The sequence below is a fragment of the Danio rerio genome, chromosome 23 (assembly GCF_052040795.2).
Source record: "Danio rerio strain M-AB ecotype USA chromosome 23, GRCz13ab, whole genome shotgun sequence".
NCBI classification, from domain to species: domain Eukaryota; kingdom Metazoa; phylum Chordata; class Actinopteri; order Cypriniformes; family Danionidae; genus Danio; species Danio rerio.
Window position 1 is genome coordinate 40,118,180 of NC_141043.1, and position 14,583 is coordinate 40,132,762.

A 14,583-nucleotide genomic window follows, 5' to 3' on the forward strand; every position below is an offset into this window, starting at 1 on the left:
AACAAAAAAGACTAAATCAAAAGACAAAACAACAAATAAAACAAGAACAAGACAAAAACAAAAAACAAAAAAAAAACATTAAACATAAACGAATCAAAAAACAAATAAACAAAACAAGACAAAACACAACAAACTAAACAAAAAATAAACCATTAAAAACGAACCAAAAAACAATAAACAAAGATAACAAAAGACAAAAAACAAAAACAAATGGAAAAACAAAACAAAAGAAAACAAAACAAATAGAACAAAAGAAAGCAACTCAAAACAACAGAACATAAGACAAACAAAAACTCAAAAACAAAACAAATAAAAAAGCCCTCTCCAATTAAATTCACGGTCACATGAAGCTGGCTTCCTTTGGGAATTGGGCAAGGTCGAAACAAAATTTGTTTTTAAAAAAATTTCCCTACACGTTAATAAAGCCATCGTTTCACGTGACACTTGACCTTCGAGTTATGCGAGATCCGGTTTAGCCACCACTGTGGAGGAAATCACCAAGCTCTCAATTTCATTAATGGGACACTGCTTCATTTTTATTTGGTTGTGAGAAAACCCCTTTTTTGATTTCTCGCTACCTATTTTGGTCGTGAGAACAGCACCAGCCTGTTGTCCCGCCCGTCGGTCGGTCTCTCTCATTGGCCGGATCATTCCTGAGCGATGCTCCGCAGAACGTACTTGACCGTGTAGGCGAATGCAGCGAAGCCTACGATGACGAACAAATTAGCAAGCGCTCCACCCAGGAGTCCATGGTTTCGGTTGACCTGCTGGAGGTCAGCGGGATGGTTTGCGCCAGGCGGCAGGTGCCCGTTCAGGGGCAGGTGGCCGTTTTGTGCATGATGGGCTTCACCGTCCGGAACCACGTCGGGAAGCGGCAGCGCCTGCGAGCGTGACCTGAGCTCCTCCTGCATACGCTGCTTCTGCTTGATTTCCTGTTTGAATAGATTAATATGTTGGTTAATAAAGCGCTTATTGCTCATGCAAACATCCGTGATGATACTTACTTCAACAACATCTGGAAAGAGTTCGCAAAAAACTTTGTCCTTGATGTTGAATGCAAGACTCTGGGAGGCCAGCTGTCGTTTCTGCAGGGACACATTCAGAGAAAACACGCTGTTAAAATTCATCCCATTTATATTCTTCTTTGTACACTTTAAAATAGGGTTCCACTTTACACTTTAAGCTAAATATCAAACTCCCGGTCTTTTCCCTGACTATCACAGACTAAAAAGCTGTATTTTTAAAGAAAATAAAAGTAAATAAGGAATTTATTTTTAAAATTTAAAATTGTATTATTTATATATTTATGTTTATCATTATTTATTATATTATTTTATTACATTATTAATATAACATAATTTATTTATATAGTATATTATTATTATTTCATTATACATATTGTTTATTAATATTATTTATAATATACATTTATGTAAAATATTTCTTTAGTTATTTTATTACTTTATTTAAAAAAATGTCAAATAAAATTAAATTATAAAAATATTTAAAAAGGAAATAAAACAGGCTGCTGATGATGTGCTTATAATAACAATATAATATTGAGGGGTTTTGCAGGTTTTACCAAGTTATATTTAAGACTTTTTGACATTGAGTCTATTATGAACAAAATTTTACACTCATACAGAGTTAAACACTGAATTTTTCGAATGGTCCAGATGGTAAAGCTTTTTACTTGCCCTATCAAAAAAGATCTTTTAAAAATAATAAAAAAATATATATATTTTTTGCTATTTCTTAGTAAAACATTTTAAATATTGTGTCAAAACAAGCAAGCTCTAGTTGAAAACATAGACTTTCAGCATAATCTGTCTTTAAAATAAAAATAAAAATTGACCAATGTTTTTAAAGTTTGAAAAAAACTATAATAAACTGTAATTATGCACAACAGTCTGTCCAGATCAGTGTCCTTAGCAGTAAATACATTGAGATGGATTGCTGGTGATATGGGTGGTTCTGGCCAGATTGGGTATCTATACAAGAACAAAGAAAAAATAAAAACTGTTTAAAAAAGATTTAAGACCTAAAACACTACATTTTAGTACATTTAAGACTTTTTAAGGTCTAAAATTCAGTTTTTGAGATTTAATGTAACATCTGGGTGTCCACTGGGTCTTAAAATATCTTAATATGGTAAAATAATCAAACAAAAACAGTAAAATGGTTTTTAGCTTGAATAACATTTGGAATACTTATTAATAGCCAGTATTTGAACATGGAATAATTTACCTCAGATTTTGAAAACAAATCATATTTGATAGCTCAACAGTAGCTCAAAACATTCTAGAAAAATTACATTGATGAAAAGTAAAGTTGAAAACAAAAATCCCTAATATTTCACAACTTTCAAGTAAATATATTTTTTAAAATCCCTGACTTTCTTAAAATTACTAGATTATTTTCCAGAAATACCTGACCTATGGGAACCATGTGAAGAACTCTTTCAAAACAAAATAAAAATGTTGCTGTGTTGAAAACTACATTAAAAACAGGAATATTGTGAAATATCACTACAATTTAAAATAGCTACAACATTTAGAATGGATTGTAAAATTATTGTTATTTACTCCGGTGTTGGCAAAGATGCATTTCCAGCATAAATTCTCCACTCAGTGTCGCATGATCTGTCAGAAATCATTCTAACATACTTTGTGGTGATTTGGTTGACTTGTTGCTAAAAGAAGCATTTATCATCAATTTATATTTATGTTTTGGATGTTTTTTCATGGAAATAAGTATAATATGTTAATTTTACTCAAACTAATGCACAATCACTGCGTTAATGTATTAATTGCTTTTAAAAAGTCATTAGCTGTGTTCTTCATAATGCTTGAATCTAAATACACATATCAATCTAATCTATGCCTTTGATATGATTTGATGTAAAAAAAACACTCATCATTTGTAATAAAAGGGCTATTTAAAGTGTATAGTTAAAAAATAATAATAATTTAGAAATTATGACTGAAATTTGTGAGCAAACTGAAAACTATTTAAAGTACAATTTAAAAAACTATTTAAATGTAATATTAGTAATTAATATTAGTAACTAATTTAATATAGCTTGGCTATAAATGAATAATTATTACAATTTTACTGGCATTTTAAAAAATAGATGACAGAAGAGAAAAAACAAGAAAAGAAAACTATTGAAATAGCACTTATGTACTATAAAAAATAAATAAAGTAGTAACAAAAAATATATTTATTCAACTGTTAAATGTATTCATATATTTATACAACTGTTAAATACAATAATATATTTCCACAACTTTTAAAAATGATTAAATTAAATAAAGACTTTACACTGAGGTGGCTCAGTTTAAAGTCAGCATGAACCAGAAATGCTGAGATGTCTTATTTCAGTATGTTGATGTACTTCCAGCAGAAACTAAATATTGAATAGGGGCGGGGCTAATAGCCCTAATAGCAAACTATCAATAAGAGGGGCGTGGTTATTAAACTTTTTCTCTTTTCTAAAGTATCAAACTGATGCCAACAGAGAAGAATCGCCACTTCAAACACAATGGACTCTATTTTAACGATCTAGACGCAAAGTCCAAAACGCAGGGCACAACAGAATTAAGGGCATGTCTGAATCTACTTTTGCTATTTTAAGGACAGAAAAATCCGCTTTGTTGTGCGGCGCATTGTCTAACAGGGTTGAGCTTATTCTCTTAATAGTTGTGTTTTGAGAATAAACCAATCCCATAAACCAGTCTCATCTCCCATTCCCTTTAGAAGTCAGTTGTGTTGCACCATAGCACATTCGCTATTTACATGGCGGACTTTGTTAGTGGAAAAACTGAGCACTTTACTAGCGAGAAAACAGTTAAACAGAGCATCTACAGCGCGAGGTTAAACGAATGAACCTCTTCATTCTTTACTTTCACTTTCTCTCTTTCGTGGATAAGAAAACGTGTTGTACGCACACACATCCATAAGCCTACACAATTAATTTAGTTCATTAAGTGCAAATATTTGTTTCAATACTATTTCTAAATTTAGTTCTAATTTCCAGCAATAAATGAACAAAAATAGCAAAGTTATATCCAAATACACATGCTGTGGCCCATATGGTCTAAAACCTGACAGGTGAACAAATCTAAGCTTGTTTTTAAAAAACAAATATAAATATGCATATTATAAATAATACTGCTAGAAATAATAACATGACACAAAAGCAAATTGTCATGAATAAACTGAAAAAGCCCCCGCCGAGATGAAGATGGCATGGAGGCAGTGGTTTTTATATTTATGAAGAAAATAATAATTGTTTAAATATTTAAATCCTTTAATTCTTTTTCATTTGTAAAGATATTTCTGTATTGCTGTACATCCTGTGTGTATTAAGCTATGTGTAAGGGAGGCGCACAACTTACACACTCTGCACTGGACTTTGGACCTCCTCTCAGGTGGTCTACTGAACAGTCTATTTTAGTTCCTCAAAATAGCAATGTGCCAGCAATGCACCTTAACACACCTCCTTTTTTAGACCAGAACGCCTATGGGCGCACATATGAGCATAAATGCATTTGCTATTTAAACAGCGTGGTGCAAAACGCTAAAATTACACTTGCTTTGAGCTGAAACTAGCAAATAATATTTGCATCGCGCCTTGTGCCGGGTGTATGATAGGGCCCAAAAGAGCAAAAGGTCTGACAGAAGATTACCAAAACAACCTTTTTTTTTTTTTTTTTTAAGTGGATTAACATGCACTGATTGATTGTTTGCCAAAAGAATAGTAATGTGCACTAGCAAAACAAACATAGTAAATTTCACACAGACTTTAAGCATTAAACTGTGATTTTAAACCCGTCACACTCACTGTGAAGTCAGAAGTTTCGATACTGCCAAGAGTCGGGCCTTTTTCCACCATGAAGCTCAGGAGGCCGGTTAAAATGGTGGACACAGACCACGCAGGGTTCCACGTGTCAGGGTGAAAATCTGTGATGGAAAGACACAACCTGAAAGAGAAAGATAGTTATTATGTAGAAACTGCAGTGTTCTTCTGAGCGTGCAAGACTTATCAAAGAGCTCTAGAAGTTGATTGGTTGAAACATTCACAAAATTCAAATTCAGCAACAGCTTTGACAAATGGCCTATTTGGATGGCAACATCTGTAGAAAAACAAATCTCCATAGTTCCATGGTGGTTAATCATGGTTTCAGATGAAGATACATTCAAAGTTTCTTTAAACATCAATATATGGAAGGATATTCCGGACAATTTTCATTCATACAGTCCTTTTCCTTCGGCTTAGTCTCTGATTTATCAGAGCTGGCCACACCAACACCAAGCGTTTTCAATCACGAGAGACTTATTTTAGATTTCAAATGCCAAAATACACATTAGTAGTAGGAGAACAACTCTTTAGAGTTCATGAAATACACCACAGTTGTTGGTGAAAGGGTAATAATCATATAAGCATGATCTGACAACGTACTTCATGCAGTATATACACATTGTGTGCATAATTAGACATTTTGATCTGTCCGTAACTTTACTTTTGCGCATGCGGGTCAGTTTAGGATCACACTGCTAATCAGATTATATGTAATCAAGTCGAGTTTATTGTCATCCTGCTAAATGCCTGAACATTCAACAGTACTGGAAACCGGTAACCATAGACTTCATTAGTATTTGTTTCTCCTACTATGAAAAGCAGTGGTTACCAGTTTTCGGCTTTTTCAAAATATCTTCTTTTGTGTAAAAGAAGCGTAAGGTGTTGCAACCCCTTGAGAGAGAGAGTAAATAATCTTTTGAGTGAACAATCTCTTTAAAGTTATTCACTGTATCCAGTGGCGGATTTAGCCATGGGCAATATGGGCGATCGTCCAGGGCGGTATTTTGCTGGGGGCGGCACGGGGAGAGGGCCCAAAAAAAAAAAAAAAAACGTCCCTTCATGCGATTTACTTTATGCAGGTGTATTAATAGTAGAGTGGCAATTCCAGAATAAAGACATGGGCCATTCACATTGGGCATCTTTTAAACGCATTTGTTGTTCTCTATGTGCAACCAAAACAACCCTGGTAAAAAGCAAACTGACGAATGTGCACAGAAAACCATTCCTGCGTGCCTCACGTGCTCCTGTGTGAATCCCGGTTGTTTACATGCAAGCCGATAAAATATGCGCCACTCATGCGCGGTGAAACCGCAGCAACAGCCTTTTGTGCAGAGGTGTCTTTTGCAAGTCGACAAAACAAAAGTTTATGTAATATGATGATGATGATGATGATGATGTTACTTTCACTAAACCTGGCTACAAAGCAGAAAGGAGGCATAAGGAGTCAGGGAGGTAAGACTTCCTAACAGTAATTTTCGGCCATGAGTCTTGTCTAACACAACAGATAATTCTATAAAACATATTTATTTTTTGTATTCTATGGAATTGTCATAATTAATATTCACGCAAAAGATTTTTTAAGTGATCTTAGCATATTACTCCAGTTCTTACATTGTTTTCCAGTAACATTTAGGATTGATTTCTGTTACTTATTCAGAATTATAATTGTATAATAATATTAATAATAAAAATAATAGTTGTATTTATTTATTACAATATAAATAAATTGGGGCATTACGGTGGCGCAAAGGGTAGCTTGATCTCCTCACAGCAAGAAGGTCGCTGGTTCAAGCCCAGGCTGGGTCAGTTGGCATTTCTATATGGAGCTTGAATAAATTGTTATATTTATTGAAAAATGGGGGTGGGGGGAGGTGCAAATTTAAACTAGAACCGCTACTGACTCTATCAAATAAAGAACCGAAAGCTTCTAAACCAGAATCAAATCAGGACATATGAATCAAGCTCTATGTAGTGTCATGGCAGCTTATGAGTTTACTTAATAAAGCAATGATTTAATGAAAGTTTTTATTATACAGGAAACCTTCTCGATAGCAATCAGGCCCTGGCAGGTGTGTCACTGACAATGACAATCAGCTGAAACTATCCTGATAAATTCCTTTGTTAACAAAATTAAACATAAGACTTAATAAAGAGAGAATAGCAGTTGGTTTACCTCGTGTTGCATTTAAATCTGCCGTTGGGTGTGATCATGTATATGCTCGGCGGCTTGAAGGGAAATTCCCGTGGAAAAATGAGTTTGCCATGATAGTAACCACCTATGAAAGCAAAAGAGAAAATGAAATGAAGCCCACATTGAACAACTCAATTTTTTTTTAAGTAAAATTAAAAGAAATCACCTTCATATGGAGTTTTCTCAGGGCCACGAACTAGATAATGCCTGAAAGTGAAGCAAACCCAGAGGTGTTAACATAAGATATGATTATGACCTCTATTAAGACATAAATACTGTATAGTAAAATGTAGTAAGTGTATAACAAGTGATAAACCTCCTGTTAGATGCTTTGTAAATTTTCTCACATACAAAAAAAGCTGAAAGTGAATATGAATTGTCATCTAAGCTCCACAAACCACAAATTGGCATGATAAAAGGAGTTAAATTTCAGCCTGTTCCTCACATTCAATGTTAATTTGTACAACTTTGAAGGTCTCATGAAATTAAAATAAAGTTTTTTAGATGTTAGTATCAGTATTGTTAGTTTTTAAGTTTTTTGATGTTAGTATTAGTATTGATAGTTTTTTAAGATATGTATAAGCTAGTGTACAAGAAAACAATGACAATATACACTTTTAGAAGATATGAACCAGATATAAACATGTAAAGCTTGTAGTTTGTTACTTTCGCCTAAATGTGTAAATTAGAACTGCACAATATACTGAAAATTATAATTATTTAGTTAATAGTGTATGTAATATCCATATTGCAGAGAGATGTGATCATTTACATTTATTTTATGTTGCAAGCATAGGGTGATCATCCAAATCACATCTTTATACATTCACTGTGGCTATTATATAATGCTATTGTAAAATGTTTCCATATTGAGCCTGAATTGGACTTAAAAGGATAGCTCACCCACAAATGAAAATTCTGTAATCATATACCCTTTATATACCCATACACCATATACCCCCATCATACCCTTTACTTGTTTCTCTCTTCTGCTGAACACAAGAGAAGCTATTTTAAAGAATATTGGAAACTTGTAGCCATTGACTTCCACAGTATTTTTTTTTTTACTATGGAAATCAATGGTTACAGGTTTTCAGCTTTCTTCAAAAAAAATCTTTTTGTGTGTTGAACAGTTTTAGGAGTTTCTTTCTTCTGTTGAACACAAGAGAGGCTATTTTAAAGAATGTTGGACACCTGTAGCCATTGACTTCCATAGTATTTGTTTTTTCCTACTATGGAAGTCAATGGTTACCGGTTTTTCAGGATCAGAAAGAGCTTTATTGTCAGGTATGTTCTTAAATACGAGGAATTTGTTTCGGTGACAGATCTTCTACAGTGCAACAGAATTAAAGAGACAGGACAAAAAAACATATTTATTTATATATATATATATATATATATATATATATATATATATATATATATATATATATATATATATATATATTTATATATATTTATATATATATATATATATATATATATATATATTTTTTTTTTTTTTTTTTCTAACATTCTTCAAAAATATTTTGTTTCATTTTCTTTTTTTGGGTGAACTATCCCTTTAATTAGATCAGAAAATATATATTACCTATTTATATTTGTAAGATCATAACAAAACTTTTTTTTATTAGATAATAAAATAGCATTTGTGTAGGGAAATATATAAAGAAATATTGTTATCACATTACTAAATGACAACACTGTATATTTTCCACGTATTGTGCAGCCCTAGGGCGAAATCTAGGCACATATGATTTATGTATTGCTTGCTATTATATAACTTCCTTCCTTGGCACTGTATAAATTAAAGGCATTATTATTATTATTATAATTATAATTAATAATCTATGATAGTATTTTAAAAGACTTGTGATGTCAGTTTGAGAGCTCATCAGCATTTCTTTCTGTACACAATCATCGCATAAAGATTGATAGAATGAAGATAAAAATAAAGATTTAAGAGTGAAACTAGATCGAGTTCCTAATTTGAACCTCAATGCAGCAGCAAACAAAGTCAATAATAAACAAAATGTGTGTATATATTCATGATATTTTTATGTATATTTTTATGTACACTAAGGCTGGATTTATTTATGATTTACATGATCAAAACTCATTCTAATATTGTAATAATAATGATGATAATAATAATAATAATAATAATAATAATTATTATTATTATTTACCAACTTGTGGTCAAATATTAATTAATAAATATTTTTGGTGGAAACATTTTTCTTAATAGACTTTTTGTTATAACATCAGAAATGTCTGCGACTTTTAATCAATTGAATAAAGTGAATTCATTTCATGACATCTGATGACCTTACCCCAAACATCTGAATTGTAGTGCATTACAGTTTACAATAAAACATTAAGGGAAACAGCGGTTTTCAACATTTCTTGAACACCAAATCAGCATATATGAATAACTTCTGAAAGACCGTGTGACACCATGTGACACCATGGGACTGGAGTAATGATGCTGAAAACGTAGCATTGAATCAGAGGAATGAATTACATTTTAGATTATAAATACATATATAAAAAACAGATATTACAAATATTACAATTCATGCTGTACTTTAGATCAAACAAATGCAGCCTTTGTAAGCACTTTTGAAACAAAAAAAACCAAATGTTATTACTCAAAACTAGGGCTCCAGAATATATTGTTTCAGCATGGATATCGCAATGTACTGTGCATATCCACAGTAGTAACATCATAAGGATGTGCAATGTTGAGTTGGAATTATAGCTGACCAGGAGCCACAGTACTTCACACTGCAAAAATTCACACTGCTTTTCTTACTTAAAGAGTTATGTCTTGTTTTTAATCCAAATATTTAAAACTTCTTAAATCAAAAAGCATTTTCTAGACAAGTACAAAAAAAAGCATTTGATTTTCAGAAATAAGAGGGCAAATTAAGAGACATTTTCCTTAAAACAGGCTAAATTATTTGTTTTGTAAGTAAAATATTCTTATTTTAAACCAAAAATTAAATTATTTTACTCAACTCACTTTCAGTTTGAAAACAAAACAATATTATCTAGAAAATGCTTCATAATTAAAGAAAGAAATCGAAAAAAAAATTAAAAATTGGTGCAGATTTTTAGAGTCACTGCAAAATTGAAGAGAGTGAAAGTTAATCATTTGCATGTGTTTTACAGCCTGTGACTATTTCAATTAAATCATTCAGGCACAAAAAAATTATAATGTTTGGAGATGTAACAAAGATTAATTGTATTTATTTATACAATGTTATTTTACATTTGATTATTGCATTTTAGTACATGAAAATGCAAAAATCAAGCTATTCATGCAAATATATTCATATATATATATATATATATATATATATATATATATATATATATATATATATATATACATACATACAGTATGAAATTGTTAGCCCTCCTGTGAATTTTTTTTTTTTTTTTTTAAATATTTGCCAAATGAGGATTAACAGAGAAAAGAATTTTTCACAGTATTTCCGATAATACCTCTGTCCTGTGGTGTGCCTCAAGGTTCTGTCCTAGGCCCTCTTCTTTTTAATTTATATATGCTCCCTCTTAGCAAGATTATTAGTAGTTTTAAACATACATCTTACAATTGCTATGCAGATGATGTGCAATTATAATTTGCTTTTAGTCCTGACAGGCTGGACAAACGGTCTCTGTTGCAGGATTGTTTACTCTCCATTAACAAATGGATGGCAGACAATTTTCTCCAACTGAACCCTGATAAACAGAAATGTTGATTTTTGCTCCACATAGCATCACCCTAATGATCAGGCAAGTTTTTTGAGAGGGTGCTCGCTGCAGAGCCATTTGAGCAGAGCTGAGCTCCAGCGAGGGGGAGCATGAGCTCTCGCTCCTCCTCCTATAAGCTGTTTTAATGCGTACACCAACCCCACCCCTAACCCTACCCCCAGTGACATCAATCGTAGAAGAAGTGTAAAAAAGGTGGAGCTCAAGCTCCCCCTCGCTGGAGCTCAGCTCGCCCAAATGGCTCTGCAGCGAGCACCACTTGAGTTTTTTGGGGTTTGTCATCTTCAAATTGCAGTGATATTAGAAATTGAGTGTCATCTTTGATAGAGCTCTGTGTTTTAATAGCCATGTTAAGTCTGTTGTACGTACATGCTTTTTACATCTGAGGAACATAGCAAAAATCAGAGATATTGTTTTCAAAGATGCTTGTCCATGCCTTCATCTCTTCATGATTGGATTATTGTAATGTTCTGTTCACTTGTCTGGACAAATCTTCTATGGATTGCAAGTTGTACAGAATGCAGCGGCGAGGCTTTTAACCAACACCAGTAGGAGGTCACACATTACTCCTGTGCTTAAGGCACTTTACTGGCTTCCTATTAGTTTCAGAGTTAATTTTAAGATTCTTTTCATTACATATAGAGCTTTGCATGGTCAAGCACCGCTATATATTCAAGATCTTTTATGTAGTAACTCATGTAGCTGGTCTCTGACGTCTTTTGGCAAAGACCTTTTAGCCATTCCCAGAACTCATCATAAGACTAAGGGCCTACTCACACTATGCCCTCCGTACTGTGCCCAGGCCCGTTTCCCGGATCGTTTGAGAAGTGTGAGTGCGCTGAATCAGGCTCAAGCAAGGTTCGCTTGGCCGGCCCTGGCCCGGTTGGAAGAGGTGTGCCTAAGCGCGGTTCACTTGGGCTTTGGCGCGGTATGCTTGTGTGTGAGTGCAAAACGCGCCAAAGCCCGAAACTGAAAGCGAGACGTGACTTTTAAGGGACTGTTTCATATGGATTTATTAATCATTCTTACTGTTCAGTGAACGCAAACTGCCGTAGTTTATTAAAGACGAGAACTCCACAGCACGAAAGCTGCGCTGCTTCAGCAGACCTCCTCATTCCTGCAGCACGAGGGCTTTATGATTATGAGCGCCAAAAGTGGCGGATCTGTTCAGCGAAATATCTGACTGCGTGTCACCGCATCCCTAAGGACTGTTTGGCAAAATATTTGACAGCATGTCACTGAATATCAAACGACTGAAACGATATAACTAGAGAAATCTCTACTGTGCTGCTAAGAGCGCTTCTCACTGAACAGCGCGGCAGCGATGACGTAAGCGTGCCGAGGCCCATTTGTGGTATGGGTGCGGGCCGTCGGGGGAGACAGGAGGGGGGACAATCGTGCTTTGGCCCGGTTCGAGGCAACTGTACCTAGTGTGAGTACGGCCTAAAGGTGACTGCGCCTTCTGTGTGGTGGCCCCAAACCTTTGGATATAATAGCACTCTCTCCCTATAGACCTGTGAAATCTAGGATCAGTTTAACTTTTTAAAAAGCATTTAAAGACACATGGTTTTGGTCAAGCTTTTAATTAACAGCATTAGTGTTTCTGTATTTGGATTTTTAACTTGATTTAATACGTTTTAACATGTTTCTTTTATTGAAATGTGTTCTTTTACCTGTTTTCTCTTATTGTAAAGCACTTTGTGACTCAATGTCTTGGGAAAAGTGCTCTATAAATAAACCTTTACTTACTTAACTGTTTTTTTTCTAGAGAAAGTCTTATTTGTTTTATTTTGGCTAGAATAAAAGCAATTTAAATTTTTTTAAAAACACATTTTAAGGTCAATATCATTAGCCCTTTTAAGCAATACTGTTTTTTCCCATAGTCTACAGAACAAACCACTATAATACAATGATTTGCCTAATTACCCTAACTTGCCTAATTAACCTAGTTAAACCTTTAAATGTCATTTTAAGCTTAATACTAGTATCTTGAAATATATCTAGCAAAATATTGTTTACTGTCATCATGGGAAAGATAAAAGAAATCAGTTATTAGAAATGAGTTATTAAAACTATTATACTTAGAAAAATGTTCCTTTCCGTTAAACAAAACAAATGGGCAAAACATATACATGGGGGCTAATAATTCAGGAGGGATAATTATTCTGACTTCAATGTATATATGTATATATGAATAATCATAGATAAATATAATATCTCACTATCAGGTTTTTCCAAGATTGCACAGCCCTATTCAAAGCCTTTAGCTGATAGTGTATAAAATAATTAAAGTTTTGAAGGAAGTGTACCATTCCAAAATGTTGGAGGGCAGAGGTTCAGCACAGATATACGGGACTGGATCTTTCTTGATGCGCAGGTAATCCTGTTTTAGCCGCTGTGTTGCTGTGGTTGGGGCCCTCTTGTTTAAGTTGTTGCTCATCTGTGAAATCACACGGCACTCTCAGTTACACAATACAATCCAAACACTTCCTTAACATAAACTATATTTACAAAAACACATTAACCTGCACCCGAAGATGATTTTTGCTTCTTGCTCAAGACTACTTACATAATATGAGCTGAAACAACACAATTCTTGAAATTTTAGGCACAACTTAATTGTTCTGTATTCAATCCACTTATGTTTGTTAAGTTAACTGAATCGATTTGTGTTGATAGAGGTAAAGTTGGTTTTATATTCGCACATTCGTTCATTTAGAAGTCTCTATATTGTTTACCATGTTACTTTGAATATTTGGTCAGAATTAGCATGCGAGTAGGACTTCAAAACAAAATTAACACTATCTAATTGACTGAACAATGTTGTACTTTGATAGTCATTGGCTGCTAATATGATTTTACCATTTAGAATTTGTAAATAATACTTTTCTGAAATTATATCATTAAGGAGAATGTCAGAATATCTGAATATAAAACCAACTACACCTCTATTTTGAAGAATCATGAATGAATTGTGTGGAACTCTGCATGCATCAACAACGCCACTAAGATAATGTTTGTTGACATCAGATTGTTTAGATTACCATAAAGAAAGCAGCTTGTCATCTGTGTAGAGCCACAAAGTGAGATTACAGCAGTCTTACATTGCGTTCCCAATACAACTAACGTTAACTCTACACATTTGATTACACAACGGCAGACATTTAGGTATATGACCAGAACTGTTGTGCTTTTTATAACAGTACGGTGGCATACCATTTACAGAAGGGTTAGCATCCTACTAATCAGAAACTTTCACCAAAATAATAGAATAACAGTGACAACCTGGAGAAATAATGGTTAAATCACAACAACAGAAGTAACGTTAAACAGGGCGCTTAAACGGAGACGCTGACTGCGTTTCAAAACATTGTGAGCTGCCTATGTGGATATCAACATTTAGTGTAACGGGACGTCTACTTATACATTAAGTACATTACAACAGATGCTGTCTGGTAGGTAGTTTACTAGGCTTTAAAACACAACATGGACACAGAAGGGGGATTTTTGAAACGGCCTGGTCTCACCTCTTTCAACGCCCTCCACGGGATCGACCAGGGTCAGGTTCTGGTGATATATCGATATCCCTTTATTTTCGAGTGAACACGCCCTGGATAAACTTTCAAAAATAACAAAAATGTAGCTCTTCGGCTAAGGTGAAATTGTCATCTATCCCCCATGCCAATATGGCCACCGCAACACCAGGAAGTGATGATGTATAAAGGGAAAATAAAAGTTCACAATAGCGTTC

At 33.8% G+C, this 14,583-nt stretch overlaps 1 protein-coding gene across 1 annotated transcript; it reads right to left on the reverse strand.

The window, feature by feature from the left end:
• Window positions 1-514: 514 nt before the first annotated feature.
• On the reverse strand, window positions 515-14,517 carry ube2j2 (ubiquitin-conjugating enzyme E2, J2 (UBC6 homolog, yeast)). The gene is made up of 7 exons (NM_001089535.1): window positions 14,360-14,517; window positions 13,142-13,272; window positions 7,222-7,262; window positions 7,038-7,140; window positions 4,847-4,985; window positions 1,005-1,085; window positions 515-932 (listed from the first exon to the last, which is right to left on the reverse strand). The coding sequence occupies exons 2-7, from the start codon at window positions 13,270-13,272 to the stop codon at window positions 648-650; spliced, it is 780 nt and encodes a 259-aa protein (NP_001083004.1). The 5' UTR covers window positions 14,360-14,517; the 3' UTR covers window positions 515-647.
• Window positions 14,518-14,583: the final 66 nt, after the last annotated feature.